This window comes from Eretmochelys imbricata, chromosome 9 (genome assembly GCF_965152235.1).
Source record: "Eretmochelys imbricata isolate rEreImb1 chromosome 9, rEreImb1.hap1, whole genome shotgun sequence".
NCBI classification, from domain to species: Eukaryota; Metazoa; Chordata; order Testudines; family Cheloniidae; genus Eretmochelys; species Eretmochelys imbricata.
This window is the reverse complement of record NC_135580.1, coordinates 15,168,758-15,192,156: the sequence shown is the minus strand read 5'-3', so window position 1 is coordinate 15,192,156 and position 23,399 is coordinate 15,168,758. Positions and strand designations below refer to the sequence as shown.

Here is a 23,399-nt window from a genome sequence, read left to right as displayed (position 1 = left end):
GGGGGAAACGGATAATGGATGCATAACTCCTGAAGAAGACCTGTAGCCTAGGAGGGAGGTGAGGCTGGGTTTTCCTTAATGTTTCCTTGGCATGCTCCTGAATGGGTCTAGATTACCCCATGAATCTTCAAGCTCTCTACCCTCTGCGGTCTAGTAAACCCGTCCCCTAAGCAGTGTATAAGTTCAGAATTCCACTCCTGGCATTTTCATATTATTTTTGTTCCCTCCTGCATTTTTCAAAATGGTATGGACCTTTTGTTAGCCAATCAGATTGCTCTCTTTTTACACCTCATTTTGACAACATGATTTATGGGTCTTCATTAATGGTTAAAACTTTTATTGGGTTTTGTATTGTGCTTTATATTGGGATTTCAATAGCTACTGACTATGACCAAGATATGTATTGTCTATTACTTTAAACTGAAATATTCGTTAAATAAATCCATCTCTTCTGAAATTAGAGATAATTAAACCATTTGTTTTAATAAGAGCGACATTCAAAGTGTTAACTTCTCAATGTATGAAAAAATTGGTATGATTCAACCGGCAATGACCCTGCCATTAATTATCTGATATTAAAAAAATATTACTAAGTAGAAATCATGTGGAAGGGAGGAAAATTAATAAAGGGAAACGACTGTGTGGAAAAAATAATTTAAAAATAACCTGGCTAGATACATGCATTAGGCTGCCTCGATGAAGTTACTAATAACAACTACAGCAACAAAAAGCCTTTAAAATAGTATCAGATATGATATTAACTCGCTGCTATTTTATGGAGCAGTGAAAAATTCAAGAACAAGTGATTGGTGCAATCTCATAAGCAAAGGGACAAGAAACTCCAACTGTGATTAGGATTCTGATGGCAATGGGGTTGTACAAACACTTCCTCAGTGAGGAAGGACAGTCAAGTGGTTAGTGCAGTAGCCTAGGCTGAGGGAGACCTAGTTTCAGTTCCTGCTTTGCCATAACTACCCTGTGTGATCTTGCACAAGGCACTTGGTCTCTCTCTGACTCAGTTTCCCCATCTGCAAAATGGGAATATTAGAAATTCCTTACCTCATACATGTATTGGAAAGAAAAATATATTAACGGTTGGGAGGTGCTCAAATACTGTTATGATGGAAGCACCTACTAATAGGAGAGTTCCTGCCCTAAAAAGCTTATAATCCAAATAAGTATGACAAAGAAGAAATAACTTTAATTGGCTTTAGATCAGATCTTAAGTGACTTGCTCAAGATGATACAGGAAGTCAATGCAGAGTGAGGAATTGCAGCCAGATCTCCTAAGTTACAGTCCAGTGTCTTAAGAAGAAGACTATCCTTCTTTTGTGTTGTGATACAGCCTGGCCAGAGGGCAGCAGGAGAGTGTTAGAAGGAAGCCTTATTCCCTGTAGAGGGAAGAAAGTTTGCTATAGATTAATTAAAGCACCTGAAGCCAATTAGAGCACCTGAAGCCTGATAACCACCCCCTGCTTCAGTCAGACAAGGGAAGGAGTTGAAGCCCAGTGGATTGGTGTTGGAGCAGAGAGCAGTTTGGAGGAGTTCATAGAATCATAGAATATCAGAGTTGGAAGGGACCTCAGAAGGTCATCTAGTCCAACCCCCTGCTCAAAGCAGGGCCAATCCCCAATTTTGGCCCCAGATCCCTAAATGGCCCCCTTAAGGATTGAACTCACAACGCTGGGTTTAGCAGGCCAATGCTCAAACCACTGAGCTAGTTGAAGCAGAGTGGATTGATGTTGAAGTAGAGAGCAGTTTGGAGGAGTTGAAGTAGAGTGGATTGGTGTTGGAGCAGAGAGCAGTTTGGAGGGAAGCAGAGGAGAGTTTGGAGAAGTGCTGCGGTGGGCTAAGAAGGCCAAGACCCTAGATAAAGGGACACCTGGTTTGTGCAGAGGGAGGGCAGGAAGCCCCACAAGCTGAAGGGCAGGACAGGGAAGTAGCCCAGGGGAAGGAACCACTTGTTCAAGCGGTTTACCGCTATCCCTAGGGCCTCTGGGCTGGGACCCGGAGTAGAGGGTGGGCCCGGAAATGCAAGATGATTTCACTCCAAACTTCAACTGGAAAATTAAAAGCACAAAGGGATTAATCCTTTAAAATATCCATGTCTCATATATACAATTTGGATAGGCCTACAGATTTTATTGGCAAGAGCGATGAGAGAAGATGAAAAGAAACACATTACCCTTTCCCACAGTGAGAAAAGTTAAAAAATACTTCTTAGGGCAAAAATACATTCTACTAGGGTATATGTAACTTGGATATTTGCCTCTAACTACATTGTTTCAAAAATATGGGCCCTATCCTGAAGTACTGACACTTACAAAATACCAGCTGAAGCCAATGGACTTTCTATGAACATGGATTGCCAGACAGGGCACTTCTGAAGTGAAATATGACAACAAGCTTAGCCACAAAATATATGGTGCCCTGAAGAATTGACGAGAAATACATTTTCTCACTAAGATGACACCCCAGCGATCCAAAGCAACTAAACTATCAATTCACGTGAAACATTCCATTAGAAGGATTACAAAACATTTTCCCTGTTGCCAAGCTGAAAACCTGACATGCCATGAAGTGCTGATTATGGGACACATCTATAGAACCAGTATATAATGCTGCTGGTAGCCCCCATAACCAAATGAAGATTGCTGATGGTATTTTGGTTATAGTCTGAGTTTTCTTGCTATTAACCTTGCTCTCTTGGGTCATGATCCTGAAGTTGACCTCTATGGGAATTGAAGGTACTGATCACTACTCAAGAAGTACTCAGACCATGTAGGATTGGGGTCTAGTTGCTTCATCACACTGTAAATGAATTATTTTGTGTTTATGCACCATAGATTTTTGACATGGGAAGGGCTGAGGTCTCAATGAACATTGCATAAACAGAGCAAAACAAATTCCATTTAAATATTTAAAGAATTTGCTTCTACCACTAGTGTCCCCCTTCTTTTCTGTAAATGTTTGAGCAATACACTTGAACTGACATAAATGTTTGTAGAAAGCCAAGTCCAAAAGGCCCAGGCACAAACAGCCACAGATCCTGAAGGTTCTCTAGCTGGTGTTGTAACAGACAGATCCTCATGGATCAGCACAGAGAGGGACCTGTAACACATACTCACCAGGGGGTTACACTTGCCCAATAATCCAGGAACAGAAAAAAATACCTTGTGACTTATATGACCAATCGCAACTAAGACAGACATTGCTAATTTTACATATTTGTTATCCCCCCGTGGGGTAAAACTTTTGAAAAGATATTCTATGAGCAGAACAAAAGGCTTAATTTGAAATGGATATTATTATTCAGTGAATTATTAGCTCAGTGCTATGCAGCATTATACATAGGAATTGTTTTGACAAAATGTGTTTTCATCCGAAAAACCCAATTTGTTAAAACCAAAATTGGTCACAGGAAAGTTTCAATATTGATCAAGTTCCAATTTCAAATTTTTTTCGGAAAAAAGTGTTGAAATTGTCAAAATATCCCATTTCAAGATTTTTGAAACAAAAAATTCATTTTGTCAGTTTGAAATGACTTTTCAGTTATTAAAAATGTAGAAAAAGGTTGAAATAAAAATGAAACAGAAATTATGTGAATAAAATATGTCGACTGACCCAATTCAATTTGTTTTCTTCAGAGTTTCAGTTTGAGAGAACTTGAGATTTTGATTTTTCATCCTTATTTGGGATGGGAAAACCATTCCCCACTGAGCTCTAATTATACTTCCATCTCATAATGGACTAGACAGAAAAGATTATTTTTCAGAACTAATATTGTATGTCATATTACACATCATTTCACAGAAGTATAGTGAATGAAAGACCTGCCTTAGAGTGAGAGATTTAAGGAGCTCAATCTATTTAGTTTATGAAGAGAAACTTAAGAGGGCCTTGATCACAGTTTATAAGTTCGTAAGTAGGGAGAAGATATCTGTCAGTAAAGGGCTCTTTTCTCTAGTAGAGACAACGGCATAGTAATATCCAATGGCTGAAAGTTAAAACTAGCCAAAGTCAAGGTGGAAATAAGGTGTGCATTTTTAACACAGAGTAATTAACCAATAGATTATCTTTCCAAAGGACGAGGTGAATTCTCCATCACTGAAATGTCTAAATCAGGATGGGATGTCTTTCTAAAAGATATTCTTTAGTTCAACCACAAATGATTGGGATTGATACAGGAATTACTGGGTTTATATATATATCTAAAGGCAAACAAACACAAGAGAAGACATAGGCCATCAGTGGAGAAGAAAAAAAGTCTAGGGATTACTATGATAGAAAGGGCTGTTTAAACAGGTATGTTTTAAGGAGGGATTTGAAGGAGGAAGAGGGTTTTTGGCAGATGTTGCCAGGGATAGGGGCAACCAAAAACTAGAGAGAGGGATGAAGGGAGAAATAAGATGAAAGGATCAATGTGATCATAAGGAACAGAGGAAGGAAAAAAGGGTGAGATATTGATGGAGGCAAGATGATAATAAAAAGCTTTGTCTATATGGATAAAGAGCCTCAGTTTTATGCAGTAAGAGGAAGCTAGCCAGTGGAAAGATTCAAGAAGGGTGACACATTCGAAGCCATGGAAGAGGCAGAAGATGAGTCTTATTCCAAAGCAAAATCACTAAGTGAAGATACGAAGATAGCCAGCAGAATCCTGAAAACCTTGTGTCAGGCCATTGGATCAAAAGTAAAGTGTGATAGTTTTCCCCCCGCATAAAAATCAATCTTTACCAAAGTAAAGAGCCTTAATGATCTCCACCAAGATCTCCATCCTGGGTATGTCCTCTTCTCTACTTTCCCTCAAAATCGTGAGACTGCCTTGCAGAATTCCGGAGGAGGAGAATGGTTAACAAGAAAAGGAGCGTGCATCAATAGCTGTTGCTTTGGTTACAAAGGCACATAAGCATGTACAGTCGTGACAAGTTATTTTCAGTTTAATCAGAGATAAAGAGAGAACATTAACATAAAGATCAGTACTTGTTAATGCTCCCCGGTCACCCTCTGGTGATAGGTCTCAATGGTGTCATGCCCCACAAAATACTGGGTAATCATTGCTATGGGCACTGTTAACACTGAAGTGACCCTTAATGCTGAATGCACAGAATTCAGCAACTCAGAAAGGTAAGGTTGTTGTTCATGCATCTTCAACATACAGTGCTTTCTTAGGCCCCAGTATTTCTACTGATTTCAGTGGGCACAATATTGGGCCCTAGCTGCCTGTATGTGAACACTCTTAGATGTTATTGAGTCCTTATCCCATGCTAAAAACACAAAATTGAAAGCCAGTGACTTTGTCCAGTGAAGCAAAGTCTGCCTCAGAGTGAAAATCAAGCACCTGGAAAGATCAAACAAATGGGAAGATCTTTGTTGACACTTCACAGCTTCTGCAAACAAAGGAGATGAGCAATTCCAGCTCCAAGGACAGGCAGAAAAGAAATAGGAACAGAGATGGCAAAGACTGCATGTTCCCACCAGTGAGGTCTTGGGGAGTTGGGACTTTACTGGATCTCCTGATGCACATGCAGTAAGCATGTAGGGGGAAAATACCCTTCCCAGTGTCCAGCCCATGAATCAAGCCCACAGAATGGGAGTGGAGCTGGAACCTGGGCTGAGGTAGAGGTTAATACACAGGTCCTTTGGTCGATTCACATTTGAAAGTTCACAGGCACAGCAAATTCTAGCTCAGTAAACTAGACATGCTTTGCACTCACAACAGTTCTGAAAGACGATGGCTCCTAGGGTGAGATGTATTCGTGTGTATAAATAAGAAGTCAGAGGATGCAGCTAACAATTTAGGAAAGGGTAGGGTGACCAGATGTCCTGTTTTTAAAGGGACAGTCCAATTTTTTGGGACTTTTTCTTATATAGGCGCCTATTACCCTCCACCCCCTGTCTCGTTTTTTCACAGTTGCTATCTGGTCACCCTAGGAAAGGGAAGATTCATCCTGCAGACCTCCAGGAGTGATGCTGGAACATAAAGGGCCTGATTCTGATCTTCATTCCACTGGGGTTAATTAGAAGTGTTTTTTCTTTTGGTCTTCATACAACAAAGAGTAACTATGATATGGTGTACACCAGTGTAAGTGGGATCAGAATCAGATCCTGATATTTTATCAGAAGGTAAAGTTTATGCATAATATATGAAACCATTGTAGATTGTATGGATTTGTATTAACCATTTAACCAGTGACAAAGTAGCTTGACATAAAACATCTTTCATCTCATCCTGGGAATCAGGCCACGAAGCACTTGTTTGGACAATGGGACATGCAGATAGGGAGGTACAGCTGGGGCAAATATCAATCAGGGAGTGGAAAGAATTAGTTTTATAACTGATAGAGGGGTCACCTTTGCCTTTGGTCCTAAGTGCTGGAGAGTGGAGGGACAACCCATGAATTACTCTCCGATGGTAGGGGATGAACTTCTTGTTGGGTCTCACTGCCAGAAGAATGGAATGGGCCCCATCTGCAAATTGGGAGGTGGGTCCCTCAAAAGCTGGAACCCCAGCTGCCACACAGTCTTTGAACCATGTTATGGTTGTGCTTAGGGCCAGCTTGGGCAATCAGGAGGGAAGGCACAAACAGGAAGGGGAGAAGTAGGGAACTAATGCCCAGAGAGTGGATGGGAAGAAGCAACTGAAAAATAAGTATCAGGGGGTAGCCGTGTTAGTCTGTATCCACAAAAACAACAAGGAGTCCCGTGGCACCTTAAAGAATAACAGATTTATTTGGGCATAAGCTTACTCCATTTGGTCATAAGTAGTCCATGCATCCGATGAAGTGGGTTCTAGACCACGATGCATCCGATGAAGTGGGTTCTAGCCCACAAAAGCTTATGCCCAAATAAATCTGTTAGTCTTTAAGGTGCCACCGGACTTCTTGTTGTTTCTGAAAAATAAGGAGATCCTTCTATTAGCCCCTTAATCCAATCCTAAAAATAAAGAGACAGGAAGGAGGAGACACTCTCAAGCAGTTACTGGAGTGAGTAGAGTTTCAGGAGCACACACATGTATGTGTGTGTATACACGTGGGTTTGTGGGTGTGTTTAAGACTGAGGTTAGAGATGTAACCAATACCAGTTGTTAGGATATAGACATTCAGACCTGTCTGTAAAGGCCTGTACTTTAAGAATTTAGGTGTATTCTTATCAATTGGCTAGTTAGAGGTATAAAAGAAAGAATCAAAATCACAGTCTGCCAGTGTAAGGTCCTTCTCTTACTGTGACAGTCTGAGGCCCTGTTCTTAGGCTAAGGCCTTTGACTAAGCGACAGAGGCAGCCATAAGCTGGGAAGCGACCGGTCACATCCTCACATTCCAAACTAGTCACATTGAAAGAAGGTGCTATTGGGCTGTTAGGAATACAATCCTGTCCTGATAGTGCCTATCACCTCCAGAGAAAGGGAAGTGCCTAGAAGATGTAAAAGGAAATTGAGGTTGATAGTTTTTTGTCTGGTAAGAACTCACTTATCAATAGACACAGCTGGGAAACTCTTATGTCTTTATAGATGTAGTTGTGAAATCCTCACTTCTGTATTGTTTTGTCATTATAGTTCCCACTTTGCTATTGTTTATTGGCATGGTCTCTGTCTGGTTCTGTGATTGTTTCTGTCTGCTGTATAATTAATTTTGCTGGGTGTAAACTAATTAAGGTGGTGGGATATAATTGGTTAGCTAATCATGTTACAATATGTTAGGATTGGTTAGTTAAATTTCAGTAGAATGATTGGCTAAGGTATAGCCAAGAATATTACTATATAAATTAGGGGCAAACAGGAAGTAAGTTGGGATTCGAAAATAAGGAAAAAGGAACTTGTATTTAAGCTTGCTGGAAGTTCACCCCAATAAACATCGAATTGTTTGCACCTTCGGACTTCGGGTATTGTTGCTCTCTGTTCATGCGAGAAGGACCAGGGAAGTGGGAGAGTGAAGGAATAAGCTCTCTAACACCAGTGACCTAGCACTAAGCCTCTAGGCCCCAATCCAGCAAATGCTTACTTGATTACTTCCAAGAACACCAGTACTCCCATTACAGTCCATGGGGCTACACATGTGCTTAAAGTTAAACATGTGCTTGAGTGCTTTGTTAGATCAGAGCCCTGATCCTACAAAACCTTACTCAAGACAGTAATAATTGCTCGAGCGATGAGGGTCGTCAAAGCTGATAGGACTACATGCAGTGATTAATCTTTGCAGAATTGGGGTCTTACTAGTTGTCTTTCTTATTGTACTCTGTTTCCCTGAGACCACTGGTTAGGTCATTTTTCCTTCCATTTCAAAGTGTAGGAAAAGTTATTAGAAAAACAGTCTCAGCCAAACTTTTTAAAAAAAGGGTCAATATCTGGAATTAAATTTTATAGCACTCCATAAAATTGAAGTGTGAGCCAAGGGTCAACAACAACCTTGAATTTTGCCCTTAAAATTAGACCCAGAAAATCTGCTTAATTATAAATACGTTAGCACTATACAGTGTCCTGCTGACTGATATGCCCCAGAGCTATCTTTGTCGGCAGTCTTTTAAGCACTAATCCTTCATTTTGGTTCTAATAGTGAGATGGGCTCCTCCTTGCTAGTTAGACCATCAATTTTTACCTGCCAATACAGTTTGATGAGCTTGCTTATATGCTGCTCACTGCCTCCTGACAGCCAGTACATGTAGTCAGCAGTCATGGCACTCCTAATGACAAGAGCAGAATAAAGACGTGAATATTGGGGAGGGGGCTGAGATAAAAGTACCAAGCCTTTAAAGCAGATAATATAAAATGAATATAATATGAAGTTTATATAAAAAGGGCACACAGTTATACAGAACTATCAGTCATTGTTCAACAGTAAAACATATTTTGGGAATACAGCAAGTATTTTTATTAGGTAGCTAAACTATACGCAAGAAAACAACCTTACATTTTTTCCTTTTATGGTTTTTCTATTTATATTGTGCTCAGATATTTAATAGCTGCTCAAAAATATTTTATTCTGGCTGCTGCTTATTATGCTTTAAAGCATTTATGGACTAAAATACATTAAATACAGTCTAAATTTCTTCCAGAACAGCACTGGGATGTACTGTGAGTCTGAGAATATCTCAGTCTACAGCAAAGTCAAACATAGTTCACCTTTGATTAAATTATGCTATAAAAAAACCCCAAACCAATCAGCAATCTTTGTATCTAATTGAATACGCTTTAGTATCCAGACTGTTTGTTACAACCATTGCATTACTCTTATTAGACTGGGGGGATATTAAAAACTATTGTAAAGCAGATATTAATGCTTTGTTTTCACCTACTTTAGAAAATCAGTTTGCTTTTATTGCTGCTTCTCCACACTGCTCTCCATTTCCTATCCTCTGGAGATTCCAAATCCAATTAAATGTTACTAGATGTAATTCCAAATTGTCACTTTAGTCAATTAAACATATAATAATCTTGTGTACCTAATTACTAGCACCAAAAGTTTATTTGTTGAAGTAGTGCTATCAATGTGTACGTCTGCATGTTTCCCTTATCATTGCCTATATATTAATTGTACTTTGACATTACTGTAAATTGAATTTGAAATCTCCCCCCAGTTAAGTGTATTGCAACGAGTAATCCCAATCCTGTTGTAATACCCTTTCAGATTGTTTTCTAAGACAGTATCATGTTCTTAACAAGATCTGACCAAAAATTACAAGGATTTAATAATAAACATTTCAAAGCAGGCCTGGTATTAGGGGGCTGCATATTGTGATTCTGTCTTATAGACCTAGGAACGAAATCTGTGCTCAGTTGTATGCATGCAGCTTCCATTGACTTCAGTGGGAGAGATGACTTCAGTAGAAGCCATGGATATGCATCTGAGGGCTGGATTTAGCTCTAAGGCTCTATATCTAGTCCTCATTCAAGTCACTGGCACAAGTCCCAGTGACTTCAGTAGGACAAAGAACAGCATCTAACTGAGCACATTTAGTACTCTCACAACCCTGAAACAGTAGATACAAAGGGTGAAATCATGGCCACCGTGAAGTCAATGGCAAAACCCTCATTAACTTTAGTGGGGCCAGGATTTCACCCCCAGCATATAGCTGAGGAGGAAGGGAGAAGCTACATAAGAACCCTGCAAGAGATCTGAAAGGATTTTGCCTAGATTTGTAGAACGATTTTGTATTGTTGTTCACAATTTATATGCAGGGTGGTCTGTAATATTTCCACCTGCTCTGGTAAAGGCAATAGTTAGTATTGAAATGTATTGTGTGTGTGTGTGTGAGTGATGCTGCCCTCTAGCATCTAGCCCAAAAGAAAGACAAGATACTTTTATTATGAACTAAAGCAGTTCTTCTTCAAGTAAAGTGGCGAGGCCTGAAGAAGGCCAGAGGAGCTAAAAGTCTTTAGTTCTAGTTCCAGCTCACCAGGCATGTGTGTGATGAGGAGAGATTTATTTAAGAACTGTGCCTGCTATCTGCAGCTATGGATTCTTTCCAATACCAAGAAATGTTATCTATCCAGGTTTGACATGTTTCCATTTTCTAAGCTTTGCTGAAATGGGAAGGTGCACGGATAGGATCCATAATCCATTCAGCTGGCTTTATGTTAGGTGAATGCAGAAATAAGCAGACATTTGCTAGCTGGTATTGCATCTGGACCTATTACTCAACAACTGCTACAATTTTAAAGATTAAATTTTGCAGATCCTTACTCCAAAATGTCATGCTCATCATGGCCTCATTCTGTCCACTGCAGTATGAATGTGTCACTGTGGGGATGCCAAGCAGCTCTGCCATGGGCCAAATATGACCAGATGGGTCGGTTGGCATATGCCAGGAGTTTGTTTCCCCATCCTCACTCCAGGCAACACTCGCTGAGCCTATCATCCAGATGACTCTATCCTGTTGAAAATGTAACCCCAAATCCACCTATCATTTCTATGACATGGACAGCCTCAGCTTCAAACAGTTTTCGGGGTAGTTTTGTAGTTCAAGCACTGTACTGGGACTCAGATGTGGATTCGTACATGACACAGACTTTCTGTGTGACCTTAGACAAGCCACCTCATCTCTCTGTGACCCAGCTTTCTGTCTGTAAAGTAGGAACAATAATACTTGACTGTCTTGCCTGTTTAGTTTGTAAGACAACAAGGACCATTTCTTACTAAATCTTTGTACAGTGCTTGAGACACCATTGTACTTCAGATGATACCCTTTCCCTATTATTCTTCCCCATTATTTTGTTCTCATTTTTATGAATAGGGTTCTAACCATGTACACATTTGATGTCTCCATGTTTAGTTTATAGCATCTGTTCCAGTTCTTGCTAAATTTCTGCCCCTTCTTAAGCACTTTCGTAAATCCCACTAGGAACGTATCTACACCTTTCAGCACCGAAATACCTTTACAAATCTGGCCCTTAGTCTCTCTGTGCCTCAGTTCCCCATCAGCAAAATGGATATAATAATTCTTCCTTTCTCCTACCTGTTACCTATCCTAACTCTAGCATGTAAGCTCTTTGCAGAAGGAACTTGCTCTTACTCTGTGGTTTTACAGCACCGCAATCTCAGTTCTGGTGTTACTGTAATACAAATCACGGTAGCAATACAGAAGACGGTGTCTCACTCTGCTTTAAATGAATGTCAATTACTATACACAAGGGACCTCTATTTCAAGGGGCCTGTACTTTCTGCTCTTCCCAAAACCCAGATGGAAATGGAAAATAAATGATACCCCATAATCTGGTGTGCGTGTTATAGCGCTCTGTTTATCTTGGGAGTTCAGGTGACATTTATAAAGCCATTGAGTTCCACTCTCATGACATGTATTGTCATCATCAGCCCTTAATAAAAATACAATGTTTCAGTATAATGTAGAGTTGTGTACATTTTATTCTCTCTCTAATTTTAAGTGTAAAATTGACTAACTCACAAGCTATGGCTCCCTTAGAGTCTTTACTGTCTCTGGTGTTAATCCATATTTAGTATTATATCAACCTGCCGTTTGGTCCATCCCATTCAATATACAATATAAAAGATACTCTGCTTGACCTGTAGCTAATTTCTAAATGTTAATAACTTGGGTTATTTTTTTAATAGCCTAATGCACATCGTAGATTTTGCAAAGGTAGAAAAGGATGGAAAATTGGAAGCACTAGAAGAAGAGGTGATAGTAGACACACACTATACAAGAACCAATTATGGAAAATTAGAAGATCAAGCTGAAACATGGATTTACTCATAAGAAACTCTATTTCATCTAAATGCTTTTAACTGTTGCCTGGAGAAGGTTTTCAGAAATTATAAATGAGAGAAAGGACAATCTTGTGGTTATACCAAAAGCCTCACAGTTAGGAAATCCAGGTTCTGTTTCCCAGGTCATCAGAATTCCTTTATGACCTTGGGAAAATCACTTTAACATCTTTGTTTCCAAAATGGGGACACCTTCTTCCCAAAGGTGTTGTATTAATTCATTAATGTTTGAAATGCTCTCTGAGATTTTCAGAAGGAAAGCCCTTTATAACTGTGTAAAGTATTATCAGTCATTTGTTTGTTTATTATAAAAGGAAGAAGAAGGCCACCCGACTGACAGACAGCTTCCCAAATTGCCTTAGATTTGAAGACAGCATTGTCCTCTTTGCTAAAATCCTTTCAAACATAAAGCAATGAAGAAAGAAATCAGAGCAAAGCATATGGAATCATGAGTCATCTGCAGAAATAAAGTTATAGCTCTAATGAAGGAGCCAAAAAGAGAAGGAAATGAATATGGGTCACCAGCAGAGGATCTGAAGTAACATTTTCAAAAGTGCCTCAGTGATTTATGAGCCTGAGTCCCATTTTCAAAAAAGCCCTTGGTTCTTAGAAGCCTACCTGTTATCTAAAGCCAGTGGGACTTAGGCTTCCAAGGGCTAGATTTTCAAGGGTATTTAGGTGCCTAAAGATGCTGATAGATGTTGATAGGTTTTCAAAAGTGTCAAAGTGAGTTAAGTGACTAATTCCCCTGGATGTCAATGGGAATTAGGTGCCTAACCTGTCCCTACACTCCCCTGAGCACAAAGAATGTACTTGTCCTCTGTCCCTACATGGGGGCGGGGGAGGGGGAAGGCAGAGAGAGACACAAGAAGGGGAGAAAGCTCCTTTTGGCACACTTCCTCCCTTAAAGCAGCTATGCAGGGACAGGACAAATTCTAGCTTTATAACTATGGTCAGATAAACAGTGTTTTCAAGACAATACTGTGTAATATGACTCCAGTTCATGTCATCATCTCCTTGTTTCTGACACCTTCAGTGACATGGCATCATTGTATAAAATACAGACCTGTACAAACTTGTAATTTCTAAGGCTATCAATACACTCCTCATTACTCATATTGCTCAGGTGGCACCAAATGTGCATGGATAATCTGGACTGAAAGAGAACAAGTAGTTGCTGGCAGTTTATTAGGAAGCCAGTTCAAATAAATAGGCTTTACCAGTGAACCATCCTACATGGAAAGCGACCTCTTGTCTTCAAAGTTTTTTTTTTTTTTAGGTTTTCTGGTTAAAGCAACGGGACTGGGATTAGGATCTGGGTTCTGTTCCCAGCTCTGCCATAGTTTCCTTGGATGACACTGAGTAAATCAGACCCAAATGGCAAAAGCGTGGTGCTCAGCTTGAGACACCTTAAATATGGCCTGAATTTCAGAGGAGCTGCACATCCACAACTCCAGCTGAAGTCAGAGGCAGTACCACGGGCTTAGCACCACTGAAATATCATTCCCAAACCTGACAAACCCAAAGTTAGTGGCTGCATTTGAAAACATTGGCCTTAGTCTCTGTCTTTGCTTCTTCACCTGTAAATTAAATAACACTTCTTGTGTTATAGGAGTACTGGGGGCTTAATTCATTAATAGCCAAAATGTTTGAGAACTCAGATGGAAGGTACTAAGTTTAATAGCAGGACCAGCAATGACCACCAAGACGTTGTCAGGCAGTTTCCATTCTTACCCTCTATTTTTAGCAATGGACCACAGAGACTACCCTTTTTTACCCATTAGAAATTAGTCTTTTCCCTCACTCTCTCTTGAGAATTTCTTCTGTTGCCACAATGAGAAATGCGTCACAAATTCTTCCTTCAGCTATTTGCCCACAAAGAAAGGAACAATTCGGAGGCCATGTCGATTGGCATGGTGGCACATAGCTTTTTCCTATCCTTGCCGCGATCTGCTCTGATGTAGTGCTACCCTTTGCCATCCAGTCTGAAGTCTGTACTGGTGTCAAGCTTGGACTGAACTAAGCACTGCTTACCAAAACCTACAACCAACTCCACAAACCCCTGACAACTCACCTAAAGCCTGACCGAGAATAGGGAAAGGAGCTGCTGGTTCTGAAGCCCCTCACGTGAACAGTAAAGGAAATGAGAGCTACTGAGGTTGCAGCTTCTCATGTACTTGCACTTTGAGCACCACCACAAGGGGGCATGCACACAACCCCAATGGTCACTGCTTTCAGGATGGTTAAAGTGCTAATGGCACATGCATCGAAGAGTGGGACATTGCACAGGCAATTGTTCAAGGATCTGCTTGACATTTAAAATGGCTCTTCCAAAACGAGAAGTCTTTTGTTATATCCAAATGAAGTTTTGAAAGCAGTCACTAGTTAAACACCTGTGCCCTATTAAGGGCCACCACAACAAAGCCAAACCCAGCTTGTGTTAAGGTAGTAAGGCTAGATTCAAAAATGCTTGCTATATCTGCTCAATCTGGCCACTCGGTGCTGTAAAACAACAAGATATTTATATAGAACTGAAGAACACCACAACAGATCCTGAAGTCTGTCTTAATCTTAAAGGATACATATTAAAAGAATCAAAGAAAGTTGTAGATACATGAGTACTGCTGATTCTAATAGAAAGCATATGGCCAGAACAGCATGAAGGGTCTGTGATGAGAACTGGAAGGTGTAATTATGATAAACATGCACAATTGTATGGAATGCACCAAAGTGTTAGATTTCTGAAAAGGACAAAAAACCCTACCATTATTACTGGAAAATCATTTCCCTTCATAAATTCTGGCAATAGTAAGACACACAGTCAGATCTTCAGACCTGCTAAAGTCCTCTTGGTGCCACTTTGGTAACTAAGAGAGGACTTAAGGATGCCTTAAAGATCAGATGAGGATTTCCCAGGTGCGGCGGGATTCTCCTCTTGAGATGTGGACACCTCTGTACCATCCCCTATGGTCCTCTAATGTAGAGAAATGTCAGGAGCAGCAGGGAGCGTGGCCTTGTTGGTGCAAAAGGCCACAGGAGGCCATCACAACTCTGTGCAAGTTAGAGCAGCCCTCAGGCTATTCTAAATTGTGCTAGGTGTTGAACTGGCCTGAACTGCCAGGATTGAGAGAAGGTGTAGAAGGCAGATAAGTGGCAGAAAGTAAGTTTTGCTCCCCACCTGAGGTGTACTCAGTGATCTCCACTGGCCCAGAGCATCTATTATTACTAGTACTATTACAATAACGTGAGAAATAGGATGAGGAATCTTCCCCAAGGGTGGAGGAGGAGAGGGCATGTACCCCCAACAGGTGCGCTGGAACAGGGGGAGCCAGGGGACCATGGCTCCACCACTTTTTACTGGCTGTAAGGGCAAGCGACAGGGAGGAGGGGGCATAGAAGAGTGAGCAGGGGATGGGGGGCTTGGGGCAAGGGGCAGCGTGGGGGCGTGGCCTCAGGGAAAAGGGGTGCTGTGAGGGTGGGGGCTTGGGGAGAAGGAGCGGTGTGAGAGCAGGAGTTCGGGGGGAAAGGAGTGGCATGGGGGGAGCGGGAAGCCCCCCACATTTAGGAAGCTTTCGCTGCTCCTGACTCCCCAAGGCTGGAAGGATCGCTGCCACCACTCCCAAGAGGAAATGACAGGTGGTGGTGGTTGGTGACTCCCTTCTAAGGGAGAAGGAGGCATCCATCTGCTGGCCTGACCTGGTATCCCAGGAGGTGTGCTGCCTGCTAGGGGCCCATATATGAGAGATTACAAAAAGATTGCCTAGGATCATCTGACCCTCTATTACCCCATGCTGCTCATCCATGTGGGGACTAATGATACTGCAAGCAGATCAGAAGTGATTACAGTGCCCTGGGAGTGAAGATGAAGGAGTTGGGGGCTCAGGTGGTGTTCTCATGATCCTTCTGGTCAAGGGTAGGCCCAAGCAGAGACAGACACATCTTGGAGGTGAATGCATGGCTATGGGGATGATGTCACCAGGAGGGCTTTAGCTTCCTCCACCAAGGGATGCTGTTCCAAGAAGAACTGCTGAGCAGAGATGGGGTCCACCTATCAAGGAAGGGGCAGAGTATCTTCAGATACAGACTGACTGACCCAGTGAGGTGGTCTTTAAATGAAGTTCAACAGAGGCAGGAGATAAAACTCAAAGGTAAATCTAAAACATGGAGAGCTAGATGACAGGTCAGAATCTGCGGGAAATATGGGCAATCACATCAGGGACAAAGGAGAGACAAGCGGGAATATAGAGGGGAAATCTAATGAACATCTTAGATGTCTGTATACTAATGCAATAAGTATGAGGAATTAGCAGGAAAAACTAGAAATATTAGTGCATAATCACAATTACAACATAATTGGCATCAACAAAACTTGGTGGGATAATTCACAGGACTGGATTATTGGCATAGAAGGTACAGTTTACTAAGGAAGGACAGGCAGGGAAAAAAGGGAGGAGGTGTTGCTTTGTATATCAAAGATGTATACACTTGCACTGAGGTTGAGATAGAAGTGGGACGCAGACCTGTTGAAAGTCTCTAGGTATGGATAAAAGGGGTAAAAAAACAAGGGTGATATCATGGTAGGTGTCTCCTATAGACCATCTAACCAGGAAGAAGAAGTGGATGATGATTTTTTGAACAACTAACAAAACCATCCAAATCAAAGGACTTGGTAGTGATGTTGTATTTCAACTGCCCAGGCATCCATTGGGAAAATAACACAGCAGGGCACAGATTATCCAACAAGTTCTTGGAATGCATCAGAGACAACATTTTATTACAGAAGGTGGAGAAAGCAACTAGGGGAGATGCTGTGCTAGATTTGATTCTAACAAACAGGGAGGAACTGGTTGAGAATTTGAAAGTGGAAGGCAGCTTGGGTGAAAGTGATCATGAAATTATAGAGTTAATGCTTCTAAGGAATGGTAGGAGGGAAAACAACAGAAGAAAGACAATGTACTTCAAGAAGGCAGACTTTAACAAGCTCAGAGAACTGATAGGCAAGATCTCATGGGAAGCGAGTCTAAGGGAAAAAAGAGTTCAAGAAAGTTTGCAGTTTAAAAAAAAATCATTAATGGGGCACAAGAGCAAATATCCCAATGCATATAAAAGATAAGATGTATGGTAAGAGACAACCTTGCCTTAACCAGGAGATCTTTGACAACCTGAAACTCAAAAAAGAGTCATACAAAAAGTGGCAACGAGGTCAAATTACAAAGGATGAATATATACAAAAAAATAACGCAAGCATATAGGGATCAAATTAGAAAGACCAAGGCAAAAAGCAAGATTAAATGAGCTACGGACATTAAAGGTAACAAGAAAACATTTTACAAGTCCTTGAGAAGCAAGAGAAAGATCAAGGATAGGGTAAGTCCACTACTCAATGACAATAACAGAAAACGCAGCAACAGCTGAAGTGTTAAATGCCCTTTTTGTTCCAATTTCCATCAAAAAAGTTAGCAGCGATTAGATGACTAACATAGTGAACATCAGTATAAATGAGTTAGAATCTGAGACTAAAATATGAAAAGAACAAGTTAAGAATTACTCAGACAAGTTAGATGTCTTCAAGGTTGGACCTAATGAAATACATCCCAGAATACGTAAGGAACTGGCTGAAGAGATCTCTGAGCCATTAGTGATTATCTCTGAGAACTCACAGAGTATGGGAAAATTTCCCAGAGAATTGGAAAATGGCAAATGTAGTACCTATCTATGAAAAGGGAAATAAGGACAACCCTGGGAATTATAGACCAGTCAATTTAACTTTGGAACCTGGATAGATAATGGATCAAATAATCAAACAAACAATTTGTAAGCACCTAGAAGAAAATAAGGTAATAAATAACAGTCAAGAACAAATCATGTCAAATCAACCTACTATCCTTCTTTGACAGGGTAGCAAACCTAGTGGATAGGGAGGAAGCAGTAGATTTGATATATCTTGACATTAGTAAGGCTTTTGATACTGTCTCGCATGACCTTCTCATAAACAAACTAGGGAAATATAGCTTTGAGGAACCTACTATAAGGTGGGTGCCCAACTGGTTGGTAAAGCACACTAAGAGAGTAGTTATAAATGGTTCACAACCAAGCTGGAATGATATATCGAGTGAGGCCTGGCAAGGATCTGTCCTAGATCTGGTTCTATTCAATACCTTAATAAATGACTTGGATAATGGCATAAAGAGTACACTTATAAAGTTTGTGGATGATACCAAGCTAGGAGGAGTTGCAAGAGCTTTGGAGAATAGGATTAGAATTCAAAATCATCTTGACAAACTGTCTGAAATAAATAGGATGAAATTCAATAAGGACAAATGCAAGTACTCCACTTAGGAAGGAATGACTAATTGCACAAATGCAAAATGGGAAATGACTGCCTAGGAACAAATACTGCAGAAAAGGATCTGGGGGTTAGAGTGGATCACAAACTAAATATGAGTCAAAAAGGTAATACTATTGCGAAAAAAAGTAAACATCATTGTGGGCTGTATTAGCAAGAGGGTTGTAAGTGAGGCACAAGAAGTAATTCTTCCACTCTCCTCAGCACTGATAAGGCCTCAACTGGAGTATTGTTGTGTGCAGGTCTGGGCACCACACTTTGGGAAAGATGTGGCCCAATTGGAGAAAGTCCAGAGGAGAGCAACAAAAATTATTAAAGGTCTAGAAAACATGACCTATAAGAAAAGACTGAAAACAACGTGTTTAGTGGGGAGACGAGGAAACTGAGGGGAAACATGAGAATAGTCTTTAAGAATGTAACAAGTTGTTATAAAGAGGACAGTGATAAATTGTTCTCCTTAACCACTGACAACAGGACAAGAAGCAATGGACTTAAATTACAGCAAGGGAGATTTAGGTTAGACATTAGGAAAAACTTCGTAATTGTAAGGGTAGTTAAACACTGGAACAAATTACCTAGGGAGGTTGTGGAATCTCTCTCATTGGAGATTTTTAAGAACAGGTTAGACAAACATTTGGCAGGGATGGTCTAGATAATACTGAGTCCTGCCTCAGTGCAGGGGACTGGACTAAATGACCTATCAAGGTCCTTTCCAGTTCCATATTTCTATGGTTTGAATGATTCTATAATAGTGTCTAAAGATCCAAATCAGGGCCCCATTGTACTGTCAGTTAGCTGGGTCTCAATCTTCAAATGGAAAATTTAGTTATACTTCTTTTGCAGTTTTAATAGCCCTACAAGATTGTCTCTAATACACAAACCTATGTCTTTCTGGTGTTAATGTTATTCTGATTTCATAACCTTCCTTTCCAAAATCCTGATACCGCCCCTCAGAGGCAAGGTATCAGACTAGGTGAACCACTATCCTCTTCTGGTATGGTACGCTTACATTTTCTGGAGGTTCTAAACAGAAAGAAGATTATATATATATATATATAAAAAAAAATTGGAATAGGGTTGGAGGCAGTTCCTTTTTTACCTAATTAGCTAACTTGGAGCATGAACAAAGAAATAATAGTTCAGGTTTAAACATCTGTCCCAGGTCATGAATAAAGGGAAACTCTGATTATTTTAAGGTCTCTGGAGATATCTGAAACCACCAGATAATCAGAGTTTCAGATAAACAAAATTTGGTTTCTACAGAATTTTGAATACAGGAGAGAGGTGTGAAATTAGCACAATCAGGGTTTGATGACTGTGTATACACGGATATGGCAATAGCTACCAAATGCAGTAAAAGGAGCCCTGTGGCTCATGACGTAGCTAACATCTTACTGGCTGCAGAGGAGTGAATAGAACTCCCAGGAAACCTGCCAACAGTGAACCTTTATCATATGGAGAAGCAACACAAAGCACTCAAGGGCTGAGAGTGCTGTTCTGTTGTACTCTGAGTCCCAGATGGCTTAGGCAGTGAGAGACCATTACTAGGAAACAAAAATAAGTCTCCAGCGGGGCAATAAAGGAGTGTTAACCACCAGGTCAGTAGTTCTTCTTGTGCAGTGGTTGCCTTTTTAAAAGAACCTGTCTTTTGGTAGTAAGTAGCAATATTTTCCTGTGTTGTATTGAGATTAATATAATTAGTTACAAAAATGCTACCTTTTTAAATGGCAACTACTATGTAAGGAAACAAAGACCTTGCAAATGTAGAGTAAAAACCAGAGAAGATGTACTTGGAAAGGACAAAATTTAAAGGAAAGAAATGACAGGAAGCACTTCGGAAAACAGGTCATTAAGCACAGCAAGATCTCAGATGCTCTGTGACACAATATCAAACAAGTAGTGGCTTGCATAGATCCGTGTCATGCAAATCTCAAGAGGCATGGAAACCCATACTGCGTGTTTAGGTTAACAGCTGAACTGTTTGAGAAAAAATGGAGTAACTGGGATGAATGGCTTAAAAACAGGTCGCTGATACAACTTTTAGAATAACAATATCTATACTCACTGTAAGTCATAACTGATACTTCCTCAGTTTGGCTGTATTCCCTTTTCTGATACACTCAATGTCCCCTCTATAAAGACAAATCCTGTACTATCAATAATGCTGTTTACTTTTAGTGAAAAATATTAGTAACTAAAGCTGCCTTCTGTCTTTGACACTGCTTCAGCTGAATGAATTATTGTTTGACACTCAAACATTTGAGAGTGATAAAAGAATAATGAGTAGAGCATAGAAATAACAGCTAGGTTTTTTTGGATACAGACTGACAACATATATTGGTGTCAAATTAAATAATAAGCTGCATGGACTTTCCGTTGGGCTTTGACTGATCCTGTTAAATGTCAAAGCCTCTTTCTTAGCTGCAATTTATGAAGTGCTCCTTTGTAATATTTCTCTGGGGAAATAGCACATGCATAGTGGAAAATCTCCGTTCCTTGTTTGCAGAAAACCCCCCAGATTCATTTTCTTCCTTCAATACTGAAAAATCTGACATCACAAATTGTCATTCTCGCCAGCAGAGGTCTCCCTGCCTCCTGGTTCTGGGAAGGAAGTCAGTGACTGTAACTAACAAGAAATGCTTTCATCAGGCTGCACTACAGTAAGAAACGAGGAGGGAAACAAGGAGGAAGGAAAATAAGCAAAATAATGTGGGATAGGGTGGGTTAGACTCTTCCTTTATTTTATCTATGCAAGGATGTAGCAAGGAGGGCAAAGTCGGCATGCAATATGGGCATTCAAATGAGATCCTACCCATGCACAAGAGCATGCTATTAGGTATGAGTTTCTAAGACAACAAGACATTATTAAGGCAGCAGAGTATGTGATTTCAGTCAAAAGGGATGTGGCTGGTCCAAAATATGGCAAGCACTTCCACTGGGCAGAAATGCAAAGATAATGCGTGCATAGAATAGTCATGAGTGTCCTTCACTAGGTGTGTTCTTTGCCTAGTCCATACATTAAAACTTCTAAATGATACTTGCATGCCTTGTGCACCATCCTTATGTAACCCACTGGTAAACATGGGTTAAGGTCCCTTCTCTGTGCCAGTCTACAGAGGACAGGACTTGAAACAGCCCCTAGTTACACAGCCTTGGCTTTTTAGCTCAAGCTGTAATAGTTTGTGCTTTTAGTTCTGGAAGTCCCAGATTCAATCCCCAGTGTGTCATCCAGAAGGGCAGCCATCACACATGCATGCTGCTTACAGTAGAGTTGGCACTGGCATTTATGCCATCATGAATAGCAAATGCAAAATAGTTCCCTTGTCTCTGAGCACTTCGTTCCTGAAATCAGCAGTAGTAAATGGCACCCCAAAAGACTTCATTGTTGAGCCAGCCCAACATAAGGATTCTTGCTTCACTGGATGTATCTGGGTAGCTGATATCAAGATTCTTTCACTGGCTACGTCTTCCTCTGCTGCAATGATTTTCCGGCATACTAAGAAGCACTGCACAGGATACTACCTTAAGTTCATTCTATCTTGACCCCCAAGAAATTCACAGGGGCTGAGATACTAGTATAAAAATAACCTTCGCTACAAGATCTGTTAACATTGCGCAAATCATGCAGCCCCAACGGGAATTTCATTAGTGTAACCAGAACAAAGTTGGTTTCCATGACAACAGATTTTTATAGAAATGGTTTTTACTTTGTTTTTTGTAAACTGAAAGAAAATCAGTAGAGAGATAAATAGACCGTCCTCCATTTTTTGAAAAGCAAAAAACAGCGTGTAGATTTTTTTTTAACAGGAAGTAGCCCATGAAACAGGTAAGTGTAGAGGGAAGCCAATTAATGGCTTTGGGAGAAGAATATAGGATCGATATTTATGTGATAGCACCTTAGTGAAATTTAAAGTTATACTGTTCCTAAGAACAGAATGACTAAACTTCTGAATGACTAAACTTCTTAGGAACACTAAACTGTTCAAACACATGCCGTTTAAGTGATAAATCAGAACTATTTATCCACCCCTACCACACTGTACAAATTTGGAGGGTTTGGATAAAATGGGACCAGGAACTAGATTCATGCAGAGAGAGAGAGAGAGAGAGAGAGAGAGAGAGAGATCCTGTAATAGACAAAATGCTGAGTTTCAGAACTATCAAGTCTGGTTTGCTATAGAGCTGATGGGACTATCTAATGCCATTTTAAAAAGGAAGCAGTAAACAGCTGAGTCATCCATACTGTGGCTATTAAGATCCTAAACCTTCTTCTTCCTTCAGCACTGCTTAGCACTATCCTGGATGGAGTCACGGGTGAATATGAGCTGTTCTGGCATAGGGAGAATGAGTCTGTGCTTTGATCCACTTTCCTCTGCTTTTATACAGCTAGTTCCAAGTCGCTAGTGTTCTAGCTGGTTACAAAAAGTACTATCGTAAGTGCCTCACAGAAGATGATGCAGTTAAACTAGGCAGTACAGCATTCTGAGCAGCAAAAAGATGGCAGTGAAATGGTTTTATTGTAAGAAGGAAAAATACGCTTCTGGACTTTGAACTTCAGGTTTCAAACTCAATATGGAGCCTAACTGTTTTTATGCATTGCAAATTTTCACTTTGTATTACTCAGGCTCAAGCCTGCTCCAGCTGAAGAGGTTAGATCATACGTAACATATATTAGCAAGGTAGGGAAGAATGATAGCTTTCATATCTACGCCCCCTGGTTTGCCCATTTATTTCTGCAGGAAATGCATTCTCTCTGACTACTGCCTTACCACATCCCTCAGTGGGAGAGTTTTAATGACAACTCTCTTTGTACTGCCCTCATTAACTTCCCTAGATGC

The 23,399-nt window shown here is 40.5% G+C and overlaps 1 protein-coding gene across 1 annotated transcript in view; it reads right to left on the bottom strand.

The window, feature by feature from the left end:
- Positions 1 to 23,399, bottom strand: part of SPATA16 (spermatogenesis associated 16) — a 117,116-nt gene that overhangs the window by 55,829 nt on the left and 37,888 nt on the right. Inside the window, exon 4 of the mRNA XM_077827197.1 lies at positions 8,592 to 8,676. Coding sequence (XP_077683323.1) covers positions 8,592 to 8,676 — 85 coding nt within the window. The remainder of the gene's footprint in view (positions 1 to 8,591; positions 8,677 to 23,399) is intronic.